Source organism: Aulonocara sp. 'chitande type north' Nkhata Bay, linkage group LG11 (assembly GCF_057382095.1).
Source record: "Aulonocara sp. 'chitande type north' Nkhata Bay isolate Kocher_YH1m ecotype deep benthic linkage group LG11, A_spYH_male_GT1.1, whole genome shotgun sequence".
In the NCBI taxonomy this organism is placed as follows: Eukaryota; Metazoa; Chordata; class Actinopteri; order Cichliformes; family Cichlidae; genus Aulonocara; species Aulonocara sp. 'chitande type north' Nkhata Bay.
In genome coordinates this window covers 36,374,869-36,393,694 of record NC_141354.1, presented here as the reverse complement: position 1 = coordinate 36,393,694, position 18,826 = coordinate 36,374,869, and the positions used below count along the sequence as shown (strand labels likewise).

The window sequence follows — 18,826 nt, the reverse complement described above, 5'->3', positions numbered from 1 at the left end:
GGCCAAACGGGCCTGGCCGTGTAACTGACACTGCACCGCTGACAGTGAGCAGCTGTTTGGGGGAACTCAGCGAGAGGAAAATTTAAATTTTCATACCCTCTGCATGGCTGAAACAGACAGGTTAGCTTGTATAACATTATATTCACCAAGACAGCCACAAAGGATATTCAGCAAAATAAGTGTGTGACACATGTTTACAGCACTCTCACACTAACTGGCACAAAACCTTAAAGAAAGTCAAACAAGTTCAACTGGCTGTCCGTCATGTGAAGTATAAATCAAGAGTCACTGCTGCTCTGTCTTTATTGCCACATGTAACTGCAAAACAGTGTGCAAATAAGCCCATGACCATCAGCTCATAAAACTTCATGTTGCCAGAGTCATGACAAACCCTGTTACACAGGTAATATAAGTGTCTAGTTACATCTCATCATTTTGGATGACAGCAGGGCATGCAATGCTTCAGAAGGTGAAAAAGCTCATGTCCCACTCCACACAGTTTTGTAATCGTTCATTAACAATAAAAGAGCTTGCAAACTAAATTTGAGTGAGATACAGTTTAGCACGCTGGCTCAAACAAAGCCTTTGTCAATATGAAGGTAAGCGCGACTGCTTTGTACTGAGTTTAGGTAAAAGGTCTTTGGTTGATATAAATGTAAGCATTGTCCTGTTATTTTTTGATAAAGCAAAATGTATTTTAAAGTTAGCCAAACTAAAACCAACTTTAGAAAAAAGCAATTAAAAACATTTTAGCCCCGGTCTTGGTGATTTCCCTTCGAGAACAAAACCTCTTGAGTGGGCACCATCAGTGTCACTGTGACCCGAGGCTACTGTGAACTCCCAACCACATAACATTTGAATCCTGTTAAGAGATCTGATGCATATGATGCACTGCAGATTACAAACCACATATTTAAACTTGGATCAACCAAATTCAAATGGTTCGAGGGAAATCAAAGAGCAATAACTCAGTAATGTTTGTTTTGTTCTGTTCCACTGGATGCAGGCTGAGCTACTGCCTGTTTAGTGCACTGAGAAGGCAATTTAATAGACTGCATACCTGTGCCTATAATCCACATATTTACAAAGCAGCAGAGCACTTTTTGTTTTCAGTTTTCTTTTTTTCTTTTTTTTACTTTTACACCCTGCCAGTTTGGAAACTGTCTTGCAGTCAGAAGGATGCTACACCCCTCTTAAAATACTCGCCTGAGGTGCTCTCTCTGCTGCTGTATGAATCAATATAATATGTTCCTTCAAGTGTTGAGGACTTGTATAATGAAACCTGACACAAACCCTCAGAAAAACTGAGCATCATGGTAAATAGTTGCCACCATGAACTGTTGGGCAGCTTTATCACTTTAATTACCAACAGTGAGATAATGGGTGCAAATATGAGGTGCGGTCAAAAACTTCACTGACTGCACCTATGAAAATAAAAATGTTTAAAATGTTGATAAATGTTCCCTTCATTGCATTCATATTAGTTGACCAATGCAGCAACATATGAATCCCTGTGATTTCATCCTGAATAAAACAAAGTTGTTTTCTTCAAATTACAGACATTGTTAGAAAAAAAAAAAAAGGATCATTTAGGTTGTTATCTAACAACTTCTTGGCATAATTTAGTCAGATACATCACGCCCAGTTTTAAAACACTAAGAAGGCAACAATTAAAATGCTCACCTTGAAGTTTATAATCTATATTTTCAACACTTTCTCTTTCTTTACATTTTAAACTACGTAACAAAAAAACAAAATTGAAAAAAAAAAAATCTCTGTTGAGAAGAAAATCTATTTTTCCACGTTCATGGCCAAAAATTGGGCTACTTTCGTAATGACAGTTAGCAAAGCTTTGAGAGTGACGCATTTAAACAGGAAGAAGGATTCATGTCTACGGCTTGTTGTCCAGCATAGTCATGCTGACAACCAAGAAAACTAAGCTAAAAAGAAGTGACAACCACTGTAGTTTAATTCTGTTTTTTTTTTTAATTAAGCAGTTTGAATAATCAAAATAATGCTGTTGAATTGTAACCATCCTAATGATTCACAGCACCACCAACCCCTCCAGTCTCTAAATGTAGACTTCTTGCACCCTTTAGAGGTGAAAAATATTTACTTTATGTATATAGACACAAATCAGTACATATGGGGACTTGAAAATTCAGGGACATGAAAATAAGATTTGGAAATTGATCAAATTAACACACCGAAAGCTGTGATCAAATCAGATCAGATCGAGCTGCAAAAGTCACTCGCGAAAAGACAAATATTACAGTCAAAGTGCACTGGTAGTTTCATTCAACTTTCCACACTGGTACTGATCAGCAGTTGCTTGTGTGTCCTACATTTCAAGCATCATCCTTCACAGCCACTGGAAACAGTGAGTATGGGTGGAGGGCTGAATGTGTTTCTTTTTCCTACTACACCATACCTAACTTCTCAACGAGCTTCCTCTTCACTGCTGTGTGTTTATTACAGTGTGCGTTTTGTTTTTAATCAAAATCAGCAGTCAAAGCACACCCAGCCTGGCCTTCTGGATGGCTTTGCAAAGCGTGCAAATTTCAGAGAAGACACTTGCAATTCTCTCTGCTTTTACAGACAGAAGTAAAATACTTGTGTTATTGAGATCCAAAATACATGTGTGAAGGTCATGTGCCTTTAAATAGCCACTATATATTTTAAAATACATGTAACACCAATAGAGTGATGAAATGTGGAAATACTGGTTTTAATTGCACTCCTTTTGCCTAAGAGATCCTTGACTGCTTATCATTTGCAAATGTTTTTCCTAAGTACCCATACTTCTTCACACAAAGACATTTTGTGTATATAAAGGATATTATCCAGTGGTTTTATACGTCAAACAAGCTTTGGATCAAAGTGAGCTGTACATACCCTGCTCACTAAAATTACTTTTGACACCCCTGCTGTAGGCCAAATACACTGAAGAACTTGTACCTCTGTCCTACTTTTCATATAGGCTGTCTGTCCTGGTGTCCCTGCAAACAAAAGAGTCCACAACTACAAGACCTAAATAATTCAAGGCAGAGTGCAACCTAATACTTTCTCGCTGTGGTGATGTAGAGAAAAATATGCCAAATAAACCTAGTTCTAGTTTCAGAATGAGTAAAAAGCAGTGAACCCTGTGACCCGTCAGCTCAGGCAGGAGCCTCACACAGAGTTAGATGCTTATTCAGACTCAATAAACCCAGTTGTTTTGGTTAGAAATTGTGGTGTGTGAAGAGCTGGCTCTGGTAATTTCCTGTGAGCTGGTCTTTTAAGTCAATGTTACATCACACATGCACCTTAAATAAAAGGCGGACTCCGATAAGCTGGATCGTGACTAGAAGCTCCCAGAAAAAACGAGATGATGACTTAACTTACTTCCACAGGCAGATGCACAACTACTAAAGAGATCAGCTGAAATTGATATCAGTGTTCACACTGCTTAGCTGACAGCTGAGGCAGTATTCAGAAACCAGTTCTGCTCTGCGCTGAATCCTAACGCTACACACGATGATGGCTTGTCCCCACTGCTGACTCTGAGCCAGCTTTTAATGGCTAGAACTATTCTTTGAAGAAGAAATATCAGGGAACAATAAACATGCTTACATAAACGCATTTGAGGCGTTCAAACGCATGAGGTTCATGCACCGTTCAAACATATCCCACTAACTTTATTTGCACCCATTAGTAATTATAATCGTCCATTTAAAGTCTGCCAGACATGCGCATGAATGCTCACCATAAAGAAGTCCTGTACATTTTTTTCAGTTATTAGAACGAACCGTTACCTTTGGCTAGCAAGTGGCTACTTCAAGCCTGGCTAATCAGCAGCAAGCTAACGGTAGCTTACGTTAACGCTAGGAGCTGGAGTATCCCTCTACTGCTTACCTTTAGCGGCCTCGCAGATGTTGTTTTCATCGTCCCATTCAGTTTTCCAGCAAGTGCCAACTTGTAAGTAGCAAATACGTTTCCAGTACCAACGACTTCTAACTTTTTAGTGTCCTCATATGGAGAACGGTGCGTAAAATCCCAAACCGGACCACCAGCGACAAAGTAATTTCTCCACCACTTACAACAACAACGTCAACCAAAGGTTTCAGACGGCCCCCGAGAGGACTCGGCCAATCAGAGGCGGGAGTTTTCTTTCATTGACGTTTATCAGAACCAATGGTCGGGCTAGAACATTTTGAGTGACGTTCCCCATTAGAGTAAACACCAAATGAGAACGCCAAACATCCGCCTGCCAATTGGCTGCAAGAAAATGAGAGGCCAGTGGGTTTTTTGTGTCCGCAGCCAATGACAGTGCGGCACTCAGGCCAGAGTGACAGGTGCTTTGGAGTTAACAAAATAGCTGGGGCGTCACCGTGGCCGGGATGAGGTCATCCAGGATGATGTAAACCCTACGTCATTAGCGATGCTAAATAAAACGCAGCAGGGAACACGTCTGACCGTAATCCATCTTTTCTGGAATTGTACAAACACTAATAAGCTGTGACAAAACGTGTACATTTAGCATGGTTAATATTGCTTGCAGCTTAAGAGTTGTTTTTTATAGGTCTCAGTACTTTTCATGACCATTGATGTCAATTTTCGCATGCAAAACGTTTTTTTGTTGTTTTCAAAAATAAATGGAAGTACATGTCAAACTTTTTCTACTCATGAAAGACAAACTTAGTGTTTCGTTAAGATGTTTTAGGGAATAGCTCACCAGGTTTCTTAAAAGACATTTAAAGCTCTTCCTTGCCCTTGAATGATTCATGGGGGATTGTTTAGTGGCTTCCTCTGAAAATAATCAGGTTCAAGGACTGCACTGCAACTGAGTGAAAGAAAAGGAGCCAATGAGAGCATGAGGGTGGGAATGGATGTTTGTATCTGTGTGTGCCTGTTTGTTTGACGCCACCTCTCTCTAGGGACATCTCAGGCCCTCCATGGTATGGAGGCCTATCTCCCTCCACCACTTCCCCTACCAGTGGCAGACGCCCTCAGACATTGGTGGTTCTTTGTGTCCGGGGATGGGCGTCCAGGTACCCACCGGCTCACTCCTGGTGGCTGCTTGTCGGCGCCTGGAGCCTGGAGCTTACTCAGGCTCCTTCGGGGGTGGGGTGCCCTTGGCCTCTCGGCCTGGTCATTGTGTCCTTGGGCAAGACACTTTACCCTACTTGCCTACTGGTGTTGGCCAGAGGGGCCGATGGCGCGATATGGCAGCCTCGCTTCTGTCAGTCTGCCCCAGGGCAGCTGTGGCTACAACCGTAGCTTGCCTCCACCAGTGTGTGAATGTGAGAGTGAATGAATAGTGGTATTGTAAAGCGTTTTGGGTGCCTTGAAAAGCGCTATATAAATCCAATCCATTATTATTATTATATATTATAATTATAATTATTATTATGTGGACATGCATATTAGGTCGTTTTTTAGTGAAATATAATCCCTCCAGAAAGGCAGGAAAAGCCCGGAAACTTACTTTAAAACTAAATATGTTCTAAATACTTTAAAACTAAATATGTTTCTAAATACTTTAAAACTAAATATGTTCCCTAAAACGGTGACAGAGCTACAGACCCATGACAGCCTTACACAGGTAGCCAGCAGCTATGACCAGCACTACCTGTGCAGTTAATAAAAGGACAGGTAATGTTTGTCGCGCTGTTGCACACACAGCACGCTCGTTTGTTTCAGTTCGTCAGTTGCCACAAGACAGCTTACCAACGTGTACGTAATAAGCTACTCCTGGGTGCTACACACTACAGTGTACGCTGTACACCTACTTACTGGTTTTGTCGCATCAGTCTGTGTCTCTGAGTTAACTTGTGTTTCTCCTACAGCTCCGGACCACTAAAAATGCGCGTGCTCTTTGAGCTCGTTCCCGGCTCGTAACCAGCGCGTTCTGCCGTCAAGGGCGATCATTGGTTAAATGTGATCATGTGACTGATGCAAGCCAGATCCTTTTATTTAGCAAAACTGTGATTAATAGTTAAATATTATTGTTGAGGGGCACAGACCGGACTCCGCACGCACGCACACACACATAAAAAAAATATATATATATATATATTTTTTTAAAAAGTTGCCTCAACAAAAGGGCACTTTGGGCACCCATCAGGAAAGGGGCGGGTGCTCAAGCCCCTCTATGATGTTGTTTATTATATTGCTTTTTCTTTGCTTGTTTTCTCTTTTTTCTTTCTCAACAGGTGATTGATATATGTATTTTGTGTCTGATTTTGCCCTTTATCATCGTCCCTCTGCCCCGCTCTTTTTCTTTCCCCCTTTCTTTCTCCTTTTTCTTTTCCCCAGTCAAGTCTGTCCCGTGTTCAGCAAATGAAAATAAAATAAACAATAAAAGCAAAGGTGACTCAAATAGACCAATATGGCAAGGCTGGGATGGTCCATTTGGTAAAGTAAATCTTTCTTTGCCTTTAGACAATAATTCTGATGCAAAAGAACCAAACGGGACAGGCAAAAAAAAAAAAAAAAAAAAGGAGCCAATGCCCCCCCCAAAAAACCCAAACCCTTGAATAAATATAAAGAAATTAAGAGGTAACTTTTACACACCACGACACTAAGTTACACACTTAACATGAAAGGTAAATTTTACTTATTTCGAAAGTAAAGAACCTATACATTATCATTTTCCCTTTCATAAAGTATTATATATGTAAATCCTAAATGTTCTTTTCTACATTCTTCATATGTACCGGTATATGATGTCTATATATGCTTATATTATCTATCTATCTATCTATCTATCTATCTATCTATAATTTCATGCTAAATGAGCTGGTAGGCTGATTTCTCTGTTAACTGTTATTTTAAAAACAAAAAGACAAACAAATCATAGGTTTACATTTTAAAATTTTTAATTTTCCCTAGGTTATATAAAATAAAATCCAAGTTACAATGAGCAAACAGAAAGCACTGTGAGGGATTCATGAAAACCATAAACATGTACATGTCTGTCTGAAAGTAAAAGCACAAATTCTCTGTTAGAACCAATTGCCCAGCTACACAACGTTTACTGAAAATATTGTACAAAAACTCCAAAAGTTGCTTCGTAGGAAGGCATTAGAAGCCTATTAACTGGTTATCAAAGTGATGACTTCCTCCATTCAACGCCGCCTCCTGTCTGGACTTCTGCTGCGCCTCCGTCCACCAGCCCTAAAACAAAACACACATTAAAATCAAAAAGGGAAATCTTAAAATTAATTAATTAATAAATTCAAAAATCAGAGTTTCACTTAAATAACTACATATAACTCAATATGGGTGGTAACATAAAAAAATATATTTATTGTTGTAATTTATTTATTACCCTATTAAGCTGTGTTTTATGTTTTACCTGCTTTAACATTAACTACAGCATAAATACAGTATATTTATAGTAACTTGTGGAATAGCTGTGACAGTGACTTAAAAAGGTGTAGTTTATTTTTCTTGTTTAAAAACAAACTAGAGTATTAGAAAAATATATTAATCAAGAATGAAGAGAGCAATATTAATAATAATACAGAAAGTCTTGGTTGTTTCGCGTGGATTATCGAATTATTACGAATTATTATTGTGAAATTTAATTTACTTACTTATCTAAGATGGAAAGTTTGTTTGTTCGTTTTGTTTTACTCTTTTGTAAATGAGCTGCTTCCTAAATGATCTTTTGTTAAAAGGGTTGGCATTATAAGCATTTGCTCCAGTCAGCACCTTTTTGATTAGCTTTATCTCGTGCTTTCTTTCTTTGTGGTAGATCTTTATTCTGTATTCATTGAGAGATTTGAATTCTAATCAAATAAATAAATAAATGAAGAGAAACCTTTCAGTAACAATGTAACGAGAAAATGTAACATCTATATTGTCATTACTGCAAATATGAATGCAAAGACTAAGTGCTGGGTAGAAAGAGGAAAATTCATCACCAATTACATAATAAAATTCTACTTAAATATTACATGTGTTATAGTCAGCCATTATAAAGATTTTTTTTTAACGTAATTTGACTTTTGTGGGTTTTTTTCTTTTTTAATTATTGAGTCCCTTCATTTCTTGGTTTTGTTTTTTTAACTTTATTGAACCACTGTGTTTTGGATATTGTTTTCTATGTTTGTTTGTTTTTAAAACAATTCGACTTTACGCTACTTATTTCTGAGCTGTGTTTAATGTTTTGTCATCTGTCACAGAGACATTTAAACTAAATTATATCTTATCTACAAAACTTGAGTAGTCATGTCATCAGTAGTGGCTGCATGGTAAGAGGGGAAAAAAATGATCACTTATGATGACAAAATCCTACTGAAATGAATGTACAGAGTATGTTTCTGTAGATTTTTCAAACACTGGAGCTTGTTTCTGCTCCAAGATGGATGAAGACACCACCCTCACCTTCTCTTGTTCTTGGGAGGCCCTCTGACAAAACACCAGTCTACACTGATAGGCTGGCCCATCATGTCCTGACCGTTGAGCCCTTCCATGGCTGCTTGAGCCTCTTTGTACGTCTCATACTCAACCAGTGCATAACCCTGGGGACAGAAGACTGTGTGAATTATTGCATATTTATGTACACAGTAAAATCAAATACTTCAGTTATTGGTAGAACACATTCTGACTTTGTTGTACAACAATCTGTTTTTGCTTCAAACCGCCTTTAAGGAAAACTTTACACGTTCTCCATTCTTAGCTGACAGAGGTTGGGGTAGAATTCCCTTTGGTCCTACTTTACATCAAAAACAATGCTGCCACCGTGTGGTAGAAAAGAGGATGTGTTTCTATATTTAAAAGGAACAGTTTTAATTTGCACCTCTTTGCCCTAATCTAGTTCCCCATTGTTAGACCTGACTGTGCCCCCAATAAATTTTATTTCAGGATGCCTTACTGAAGGATGTCTGCATCCCTGAAATACAACTGGAAAAGAGAGAAGAGGTATGCATCCTCTGCACAAGTGTTTTTCCCACATGGAATAAGTGTTATACACAGCTGAAATACAATGACAATGGTGGGATGAGGACTCTACAAATAGCTGTTCCTTTGCATTCATGCAGTTGTTTCAGTTTGGCTGCATAAACAATCTTTCTCTATTTTACCATTTGCGTGGAATATAAACAAACAAATGTGTAATATCTGTATATTCCTGGTTTGAATTTGGTTAAGTTAACCCAACTATAAAAAAGTGTCACAAGCCACTGTTAAACTGACTTATGAGATGATAAAAAAACAAAAACAAACGGCACACAACAACAAAACACTAAAAGGACAATGAAATGTGCTTTTAGTAAAAATTTGTTGTGTGTAAAATTTCCAGTTTGATCCATATCACATGTTAAAAATGAGAACAATCTGATCAGAAAACCAGCAAGCAGGTTACCAATAATTTCATTTTCACACAGACAGAGGAGATGGGATTGTTAGACCAAAACATAATCCTTTACACACATTAAGGACATCTGCAGTATTAAAAATCTTTGGATTTAGGGTTTTGTTTCGCAATAATTAGACCAGAGAAATGTTGGTTACTTTTTTGGTAACTAACTTGACACTGGCACTTCTCTTTGTATGAAATCAGTTAAAGTGTGACTCAGTGGATGGTCATGGCTCTGGCTTCTGAGTTTATTCTTCATGGATGGCATCGTGGTGTCATCGTTAAGAGTCAAACAAACATGTTATGCAGCCAGGTGTTGTGTATGCAGGTGGAAGGCAACAGTGATCTGTCTGGGCTCAAACCACCTTTACCCCAGAATGAAGCAATGTTTTCAACAAGCCATTTTTTTTTCTCCACTCAAACAGAAATGGATGTAAAAACCAGTCAAACAAAACAAAAAGAGCCAATTTAACAGTAGCATTGTTTGGGGTGTACAATCAACCTGTCTGAAAGATCTACGGAACAACCGCACGCCTCCCATTCCTCAAAGTGTAGCTGCAAACCACACTGAGGTTCAACTCCAAGTAGCGGGCTAGAATCAGGTATCACCAGACGGCAACCCTGTACTAGCCAGGGTTATCAGCTCACGCACGCACACACACACACACACACAAAAACCCAAACAATAATAGCATGTGGTTCTTGTTGTTGTATTTTTTTACCTTAAGGTAACCTGTTCTGCGATCGAGGTTGAGATGGAGGTTTTTGATTTCTCCAAACTCTGAAAACTTATCATGGATGTCCTCCTCTGTGGCCTCCTCGTGTACACCCGTCACAAAGAGGATCCAGCCCTCCACAGCTGCAGCAAGGAAAGGAATCAGCATGTGATGAATCAAGTCACCTCTGTCAGTGCGCCCCAGGGCAGCTGTGGCTACAATGTAGCTTGCCATCACCAGTGTTTGAATGTGTGTGTGAATGGGTGGATGACTGAGTAAAGTGCTGTACAAATACAGGACATTTACCAAGTAGCACTTTCAAGTGTATCAACTTAAAAAAGACAAAAAACAAACAAACACTGTATTTGAGTCATAAATAAAAAAAATTCTACTTGTTGATAGTGTGATGCCAAAGGTGCTACATTGCAATAAAGCATTTAATGTAAAATAAAAAGTTTTGCTTTGATATTAAGTCAATAAATAACAGTAGTGACACTTTTTTGGAAGCAAGTTTGCTTTTTTGTAAATCTGAATGGATTTCAATGGTACCAGCGTAATCCTTCTTCTTTTCCTGTTGATTAACTCTGAGATTTCTATTCACACATATAGCTTGGACTTTATACTATTGACCAAACTTATCATTACAGGTATTGTCTTTTAGAAAAGTAACAAATTACTTTACTAATTACAAGTTACTTGATCATTTTACTTTTGCATTACTCTGTAACACAGCCTGTGGTGCTGTAGTGAAAGGTTTATAAATTGATAATCATGAAAAATTGCACCACACAATTGTAACGAGGACAAACACACAAATTATTTTGTGCTTAAGTATTAAGACAATTACAATTAAGAACATGTATTTAAATATGTTCTAACATGTTCTACCCAGCAGTGATTATCACATTAACAGCAAATGATGTAAGACTACCCAGAAAACCAGTGGTACTTTCTGCTATATCACCGCAAAGCCACAGGCTGCCGTTTCAAGTTCGTGACATAATCCTTTGTTAAACTGTTTCTTTACTTACATCTCTGAGGGCCTGGCTCATCCCCATCTTGCTCCACAGTATCATAGTCCTCTTTGGTTCTGGACCGGGCTCCCTCCTCTGGAAATGTCGACAAAGAAACACTTACTGTACTGCATAGCTAAAGTAAGAGAGGCTATGTAAACTATCGCCATCACACAGGGGTCACTCACCTGAACCGAAGCCTCGTCCTTTCCGCTTCTTGGCTTTCTCTTTCAGCTTGTGGATGCTCTCTAATGAATGAAAGATGAACAAGTCAGAGCCAGCGCACGCTGCTGCAATGTTCGCTTCATTACAAGTTTAACAACGAACAAAATTCGCCAATTTAATTCAACTGACTGGGAATATGTTTAACATGCCCGCTCCCCCCAGTTCGATCCGCAAAAACAATTACCCGTTAGCTGCACTAACCGCGAACTAGCGTGTTAGCAGCTGCTAACAACACTCACAATGAGAGTTAAGTCACCGGCCAAGTAAATTTCCCCTTCGAAATGAAACAGGTGAATTTTAAACATCTCTATGTCCGTAGCCTCGCTAACTTTTACGGAGCGACTGAATAGATCAACTATACGGCGCTAACTCGCGTTAGCATGTTAGCATTTATCGGGCCTGCCACCACGCAGTCTAGCTTTTGTTCCGTTTACGAACATAGCGGCTGCGATTCGGACCTCAATAATTACACATCATTTGAACGCGGGGACAGTAAAGTATTTGCCACTAACAGTGAACATAATAGTGTTACCATCACCATCCTCATCCATAGGAAAGTCCTCGCCTCCCGCTTCATGAAGATCCAGCACGTCCGCCATGATGTCTCTGTGTGTATGCGTCTGACCAACGTAACGTACGTACGCAAAAAGCGCTGAGAGGCAGGCGGAAGTTGCCAGTTTGTATAAAATAAAAGTCAATATATTAAAATACACAGAATAACTAAATAAAGATGAAAATAATTATAAATTAAAAAAAAAAAACTATCATTTTTATCACAGAAAGTAAAAAGGCTCAAATAAATTTACACAAACAGGCACATTTAGGTTTATAATGGTGTAGTTTTAAGATACCTGCACTTACAGCCCTGTGCAACTTGTCATTTCTCCATATTTTGTTTGGAAAAAAAACAAAAACTGGTGCAGTGGTTTATTGAAACATGTGCAAACATACATGGAAATACAGTACACACACAAAAACAAGTTTATACAACTAACAAGCTTGAAAGGTAGTATTTGGTGTAACCACCTTTATTTAGTTGAACTCTCTTAGGCACCTTTCTTGTCATTTGTGTAAATAGTCTTCAGGAAAAGTTCTCCAGGCTTCTTAATTTCTTGGAACCACCAGAGCCCCAAAGACTCGAATACAACTGCAGCAATGTGCTGTGAGGCAATGAGCAAAAATTGCAGTGATAGTAGAAGAAACCTGATTCATCTACGAGGACCCCACCCGACTCCACTCACTTCCATTGCAAGTGGAGTGTATGATTTATCTAGAATAAACCTATAACACTGCAGCTAATATTTCAGCACACGTGGTAAATAATATTAAATACTTTAAAGGTGCGTGTTTTGGAATAACTTTACAAAGCCATTTTTGTCCATATAATTTTGAATGTGATCATCAGTATCTCATTATTTTTTTTACTTAATTTCTTTGAGAACTGTAGGTAATAATTACATATAGTCTGTACATGTAAAACAAAAATGATGTTTTTAAAAAAAAAAAAATCAAATACTTTGATTTTAGCAAGGCAAACAATGGGACATGACATAGACACACTTTACATATATCATAGGGTTTTCTTGCCATTTCCAATGATTTGTTGCTGAGTACATTAGGATTTTGTAGAAAACTTTGTATTTAGTGTTAAATTGTCTTCTTTTAGATTCTGGTGAGACGATTAGAAACATTCACTCACTTGCCGTCTGTAATCTGAAGACTTGTTAAACACGTCACATTTGAGGGAAAACATTGTTGTTTATTTGTGCTCACATCCTGAATTTAAACATTTCCTGTGTTTATTACACTGTCATCTAATTGTGCTTACAATCCATAGTGAGACAGTGTGCCTGAGGTTTTTGACTCACATCTTCAAAAATCCATGCTCATTCAGTCTCTATGACAGAGATGCTGTGATTTCCGATAACACATCCCATTATCTCTCAGTTACTCTTATGCTTTGGCATAAGTATACACAGACTCATTTTCAATTGCTATTCTAATTTCACTGTATGACCTGGAGACAGGAGATGAATGTGTGTCTTTAATTTTAATAATTTTGTCTGCTTATATTACACTTACTGGTGTGAACTGGCTCTAATATGACTTCTGCATCATATGTAATCTTACCCAGTTTACAGGGAATAGCTGTTCCCTGTCATAAATTACAACATAAGATGTGACAGTCTGCTGCTGAAGATAAGGCGAAGGTGAAAAGAGCAGCATTGTTCTTTATCTTGGTCCATATTTTAGGCTTTTTTTGTTGTTGTTGTTGTTGTTGGGGTTTTTTTGAGGATTTATGTGTTGAGTTTGTTGAATTTTACTTTTAGGAACTAAGAATATCTTTGTTTGAGTTTTGGTTTTTGTAAAAAACAAAAACAAAAAAAACGTTACAAGACCAACAGGGGGCAGTCATGGATCCACTCGCGCTTTTGACCCACGTGTTTGAAACTCATATAAAAGCTGTTCATGTTGGTATTCTGGTGTCATTATGGTAAACTGAAAGCTATTCTTACTGTGAACTGAAATCAAGTGTTGGTAGAGAAATGACTTCAAGCAATGTGTAATCTGGTTAAAGGGTAAAAGCAAAATAGTAGAACGATTAAAGTAGTTCTGATAAACATCTTTAGTAAATGGACTGACACTTATATAGTGCGTTTCTATTCTCGCACAGCACTCAAAGCACTTTATACAACAAGCCTCATTCATTCACTCATATGAGCACTTTTTTCTATGCTTTCATGTATCTTGCCCAAGGATAGTTGACATGCAGACTGGAACGACTAGAGATCAAACTGCCAATCACCAAATCAGTAGGTGACCTGGTCTACGTCCGGAGCTACAGCCACCCTTCAAAGCCCCATAGTAAGCATATATTGTATTTAAAAGAAAGTGTGGTAGTCCCTTTAACCTGCACTGTCTCTAAGGGCCAGCGGGGAGCAACTCCTTTTGGATATGATTTAGGGCATTTGAGTCTTTATAGCTAGTCCAGTGTAGTACTCAGAGTGGAATCAAAGCATTTGTAAGATCTGCCAGATGGTGGATTCGTTTAAGTACACTAATGTGAATATTGTGTAGAACAGGGGTGTCAAACATGTGCTCCGCAGGCTTACCAAAGGGTCCGGTCTGGCCTGTTGGACGGCTTTGTAAAGTGTGAAAATTGCTGAAAAGAAAGCATAATTTCACTGTGATCCATAAGTTTTAATGTACATGTAATGACATTAAATTGAGTGTGAAAAATAGACATTGTTGCAAAAAAAGTCCCACTTAAGATCAAATCTTTTTTTTTTTTTTAAATAAATGCATACTTAAGTGATGGCTACCTCCAGTCTCAAACACAAACCAAGGCTATGACAGGTTCAAAGTTTTTAGGCCTCCTAAACTTAAACCTGAACTGAACTTCTAGACCTCTGATGCTGAGCTTGTGCAACCTACCTCTGTATTAACATTAACCTCCTAAGACCTGAACTCTTCCACAGCATGCATTTTTAATTTCTCTTTGATATTTGGGCATATTGGGGCCTGATGAATGTAAAAACAAAGAATTACCAGATTTCTTTTTACACAGCTTTTGTTTCTAAGAAAAATGAGAGCCACAAATTAGGATACTTGTTTAAAATTTCGATAGAACAGTTGCAGTATAATGTAGAGGAAAATTGAGTATTTGGGTATAAATGACCGTAAATGTGATTTCCACATATGTGGATGCCAGGTCCCAGGAGGTTAAAGGCAAATCCTCTGTGCGATAAGCTGCATTTGTTCAGTTCCAGTTGTCCAGATCACCACGTATTTTGACTTCAGCTGACTTTGTTGCAGTTTCTCACAGTGCAAATGTGGTTTGAAAGAAAAAAATAACACCCAAAGCATCTTGGGCGCTACAACACATCAGACTTAACACAAGCAAACATCACAAAGACAGTTTTTACATGATACAGATATGAAAGTTTCTTTGTAATCACTTTATTATGCTCAAAGGAGTGCAGTGCAATATCAGGAGGTACAAAGCCAGTCAGATATGCAGGTTGCCATAGTGACACTACAGACACAGTATGTCCAACCTTGCGTGCTGCTGTAACAATAAAGGGTGAAAAAGGGAGCACAATGGATTTAAAGAAAAAGATAAGACTTCACAAATAATTTTAACAGTCCAAAGATTTATTCAGCGAGATTAAAGGAGCCGTATTTTTTCCCTTTCTCTTGTGCAGGTGTTGCTACATATCCCCATCTTGATTCTTTTGATGTGACTTACCTGGTTTTTGACTGGTCTGCAGAGATGTGTGCCTTCTTGTGAGTATAACAGAGTGAAATGACACTCACCATATGTGTTGGTCAGACTGCCACAAACTGATCTGAAAAGCCCAGTGTATGGTCGCTTTCCAAAAATATGTTACTTAAAAATAGAAAAATGTTAAGCAGTTTCATGTAAGAATGTATACTTTCTACCAAAATGAACCCACAAGTTACATGACAGTTTCTACCCAAAACCACACACTGTATATCAATTATCACATCTAATTGACATAATGCTTCCCTAGTTGCTTACCCTAACCCTAACCATTAAAAATAAATGCCTAACCCTCATCCTAAACCTAACCATAGCCTAATTGTAACTCTGACACTAAAACCACATTTTGAGTCTCAAAAATGCCGTCAATCTTGTGAGGACAGTCACTTTTGTCCTCACAAGTGACTGTTGCTCCTCACAAGTATAGACACATTTAATTTTTCTGTCCCCACAAAGGTGTCTAAACAGGTACAAACACACACACACCTGATAATTAGCGACACACATCAACTAATGACTCAAAGCTCAGCAGACAGCTGTTGGGCACAGCGCTTTGTGTTGACATCCGCCTGTCAGTCAAAGCTCCAGAGCCCAAATAACAAACTGTAAGTCCCAATGAAAATTAAACAATTAAGTTATTAAAAAAATTAACCCTTTTATATTTGCCATTTAGGTGAATTTGAAGTCTAAAATGTCTAAAATTACCGGGCTATAAGCATGTCTGTTCCTGCTGTAAAGTTGAGTCTGTGGACACTGGGTAGCTCCTGGAGTGGGCATTTGAAGAATTACAGTTTTTAGCACTTTGATGATGTTTCATTTTTCCGCCACACAGGTTGCTGCATGTTTATTTTTATGTTTGTTCATTTGAGTATCTTGATTTCTGGAAAAATGACATTGCTGCTGCATTTTTCATGGTGTTTGAGCACTGCAAGTTCCATATATTTCCAGTTACAAAAGACAGATATCACTACAGATGGTACCTTTTTTAAATCGGCTAACTCACAGCAAAAGAATTAAGATGGATAAATAGCACAGGGATAAACATACGTATTTGATTTTGTTAGTGATAAAATGTGAAAAAAAGTGAAATGTCTGAGCTTAATGTTGATTCAACACTTTTAGGCATCATCTGATGATGCTGCATGGGGTCCCAGGTTTAGTAGACAGATGTGACTAACTTCATCTCACCAATGAAGTTAGTCAGGTCTCGTATTCATAGATAATCAAAACTGCATATTTTTATATTGTCGGTAATATATAGTTTAATGTTGATTATTGAAAAAAGAAAAATACAACTTCAAATGTTCACAAAGACTGACAGGATAAGGTTATTCTTTAAAAGGTTTTCTTTAACTTACCTTTACATTACCTTGGCCTTGGCCTCCAGTACTACTATGAGGAACCTTGGGGTCATTTTTGGCCAGGATGTTTTCATAACCGTGCACATTTAACAAATTTGTAATACCTTTTTCCTTCGTTTGTCTGTGTAATATTGATAAAATTAGTAACATCTGCCTCAGGGTAATCCTGAAAAACAAGTGCATGCATTTGTTACTTGGAGGCCGGACTATTCTACAACACCTCATTATCAGGTTGTTTGAAAAGCCCCCTGAGAAGCCTGTAGTGTTAGGATGCCTGGGTCGTTGACCCAGAGGTTTGAGTTTATTATATTATTTATCATTTCTAGTCTTTGGTTTCTTTGTCTGTGTTTTGTCTTATGGTTTACGTCTCGGTTCCCTCTGTTGCAGTGCCTGCGTGTGAGTCTGTGTCTTTAGTTCAGTCTGTGTTGTTTCCTGTTTTATTTTGAAGGTCCATGTCTGATGTTAATGTATCTGGTTTTGCTTCCCCTGTTTCGTTAGGCCTGATTTGCCCCAGCTGTGTTTCCCTCCTGTTACCCATTCCCTGATTGCTCCCTCTGTGTATTTAAGCCCTGTGTTTGTGGTGCGATCTACCGGTTTCCATGCTGTGTGTTCTGTCTGCTTGCCTGAGTTTATGTGGAGTCTCAGTTTTGTTACCTTTTTTGAGTTCAGCATTAAAGCTGTTTTGAGTTTACATTGTGCCTCCGAGCGTCTGCACTTTGGGTCCCCCATTCCTGCCTGCACACAGCCTGCACGTAACATGTAGTTGATCTAAAATGCTGCAGTGAAGGTATAAACAAGGAGTTGAAACACAAAATGTCCCGAATGATCAGGCTCTTTCTATTTTCAGATCAGGCTTCAAACTTTCCTTTTTGATAAAGTTTATATTTAGGGCTGGATCAGGTGACCCTGCACCATTTTCTTAGTTATGCTACTACTGCTGGGATACTTCCATTGATGTACTGGGCAGTTCTGTTAGTCTCCACAGGTTTAAATGGCACTATTGCATGTCATTAACATCTGTCTACTCCCTTGTTGTTTGTATTCTGTCCCTTCTGCCATCCCTGTCAATGGACAGTTAACTGCTGGTTCTGTTGGACATGTCTTCCTGTTAAAATAAAAGTTCTTTATCCCCACTGTTACCAAGCTCTTGTTAACCAGGACTGATAGGTGCAAGAACACCAAGGACAAAGGTGTGTCCCCCGCTCCTCTGCTTGCAGAGTTTCTCTTCTGTTTCTGTTTCTTTGTATGTCTCTAGACAAAGATGGTATTGCTTGTATGGTTAAAGTAAACATACTGACTGTCTTTTTCTTCTGTTTTCATGTTTTTCTTATTTTCATTTGCTGTGATTCTGTGCAGTGTGCTTCCATTTTTATGTAATCTCTCCTAGATTCAGTACTGCCTCACTGACTCCCCCCCCCCCCCCCCACACACACACACACACACATAGTAAGATGTATATTTCCACTGATTACAACAGAGTTCATATGATGTAAATGGTTGAAGATCAAATATCCACCATAATATATGATAATCAGTTTATAAGTGAAACAAAATTTCCAATCAATATTTCAGCGTCTACATTTCAAATTTTCTTTTACATAATTAATGTGTGAATTACTGTAAATTCCCCTTTTAAATGAAAGAACTGGCCCCTGCATTTACCAGCATTACACTGGTCTCTACAATGATAGGTTCTCACTATAAGAAAAAACACCGTTTGAAAGGTGTGGCGTGGGTGTGGTCTCTGGCCAGCTGCAGAGGAGGGGTGATGCAGTGAGCTCCCGGGGCGGCGCAGGGGTAGGGTGAACAGGTGTGCTAGGATCTGACAGTGATTGTGTCTCTTTATATGTTGGCAGTGACAGTCGGAGGGGGGAAGCGGA

At 38.6% G+C, this 18,826-nt stretch overlaps 2 protein-coding genes across 6 annotated transcripts in view; both read right to left on the bottom strand.

The window, feature by feature from the left end:
• The window catches only part of otud7b (OTU deubiquitinase 7B), a 47,698-nt gene extending 41,806 nt beyond the window's left edge, over window positions 1-5,892 (bottom strand). For 2 of the 4 annotated variants that reach the window (XM_086312400.1, XM_086312399.1), the window contains exon 1: window positions 3,895-4,316. The gene's annotated coding sequence lies outside the window, so the exon portion shown is untranslated. Of the gene's footprint in view, window positions 1-3,894; window positions 4,317-5,775 lie in introns of those variants that run through there. The other 2 variants (XM_086312401.1, XM_086312402.1) reach the window with 2 other exon arrangements.
• Window positions 5,893-6,842: 950 nt separating this feature from the next.
• On the bottom strand, window positions 6,843-11,980 carry rbm8a (RNA binding motif protein 8A). Of its 2 annotated transcripts, none has more exons than XM_086312397.1 (6): window positions 11,833-11,980; window positions 11,264-11,323; window positions 11,094-11,171; window positions 10,069-10,205; window positions 8,374-8,510; window positions 6,843-7,158 (listed from the first exon to the last, which is right to left on the bottom strand). In XM_086312397.1, exons 1-6 carry the CDS (start codon window positions 11,897-11,899, stop codon window positions 7,110-7,112), a joined length of 528 nt encoding a protein of 175 aa, XP_086168523.1. In that variant the 5' UTR covers window positions 11,900-11,980; the 3' UTR covers window positions 6,843-7,109. The 2 variants fall into 2 exon arrangements, with proteins under 2 accessions (XP_086168523.1, XP_086168524.1); XM_086312398.1 differs by having other exon boundaries at window positions 11,839-11,935.
• Between the last annotated feature and the right edge of the window lie 6,846 nt (window positions 11,981-18,826).

Coding starts and splice junctions, on each gene's coding strand:
- rbm8a (XM_086312397.1), bottom strand. CDS start 11,899: ATGGCGGACGTGCTGGATCTTCATGAAGCGGGAGGCGAGGACTTTCCT. Junction 11,324..11,832: donor TATGGATGAGGATGGTGATG/GTAACACTATTA, acceptor TTCATTCATTAG/AGAGCATCCACAAGCTGAAA. Junction 11,172..11,263: donor AGGACGAGGCTTCGGTTCAG/GTGAGTGACCCC, acceptor CGACATTTCCAG/AGGAGGGAGCCCGGTCCAGA.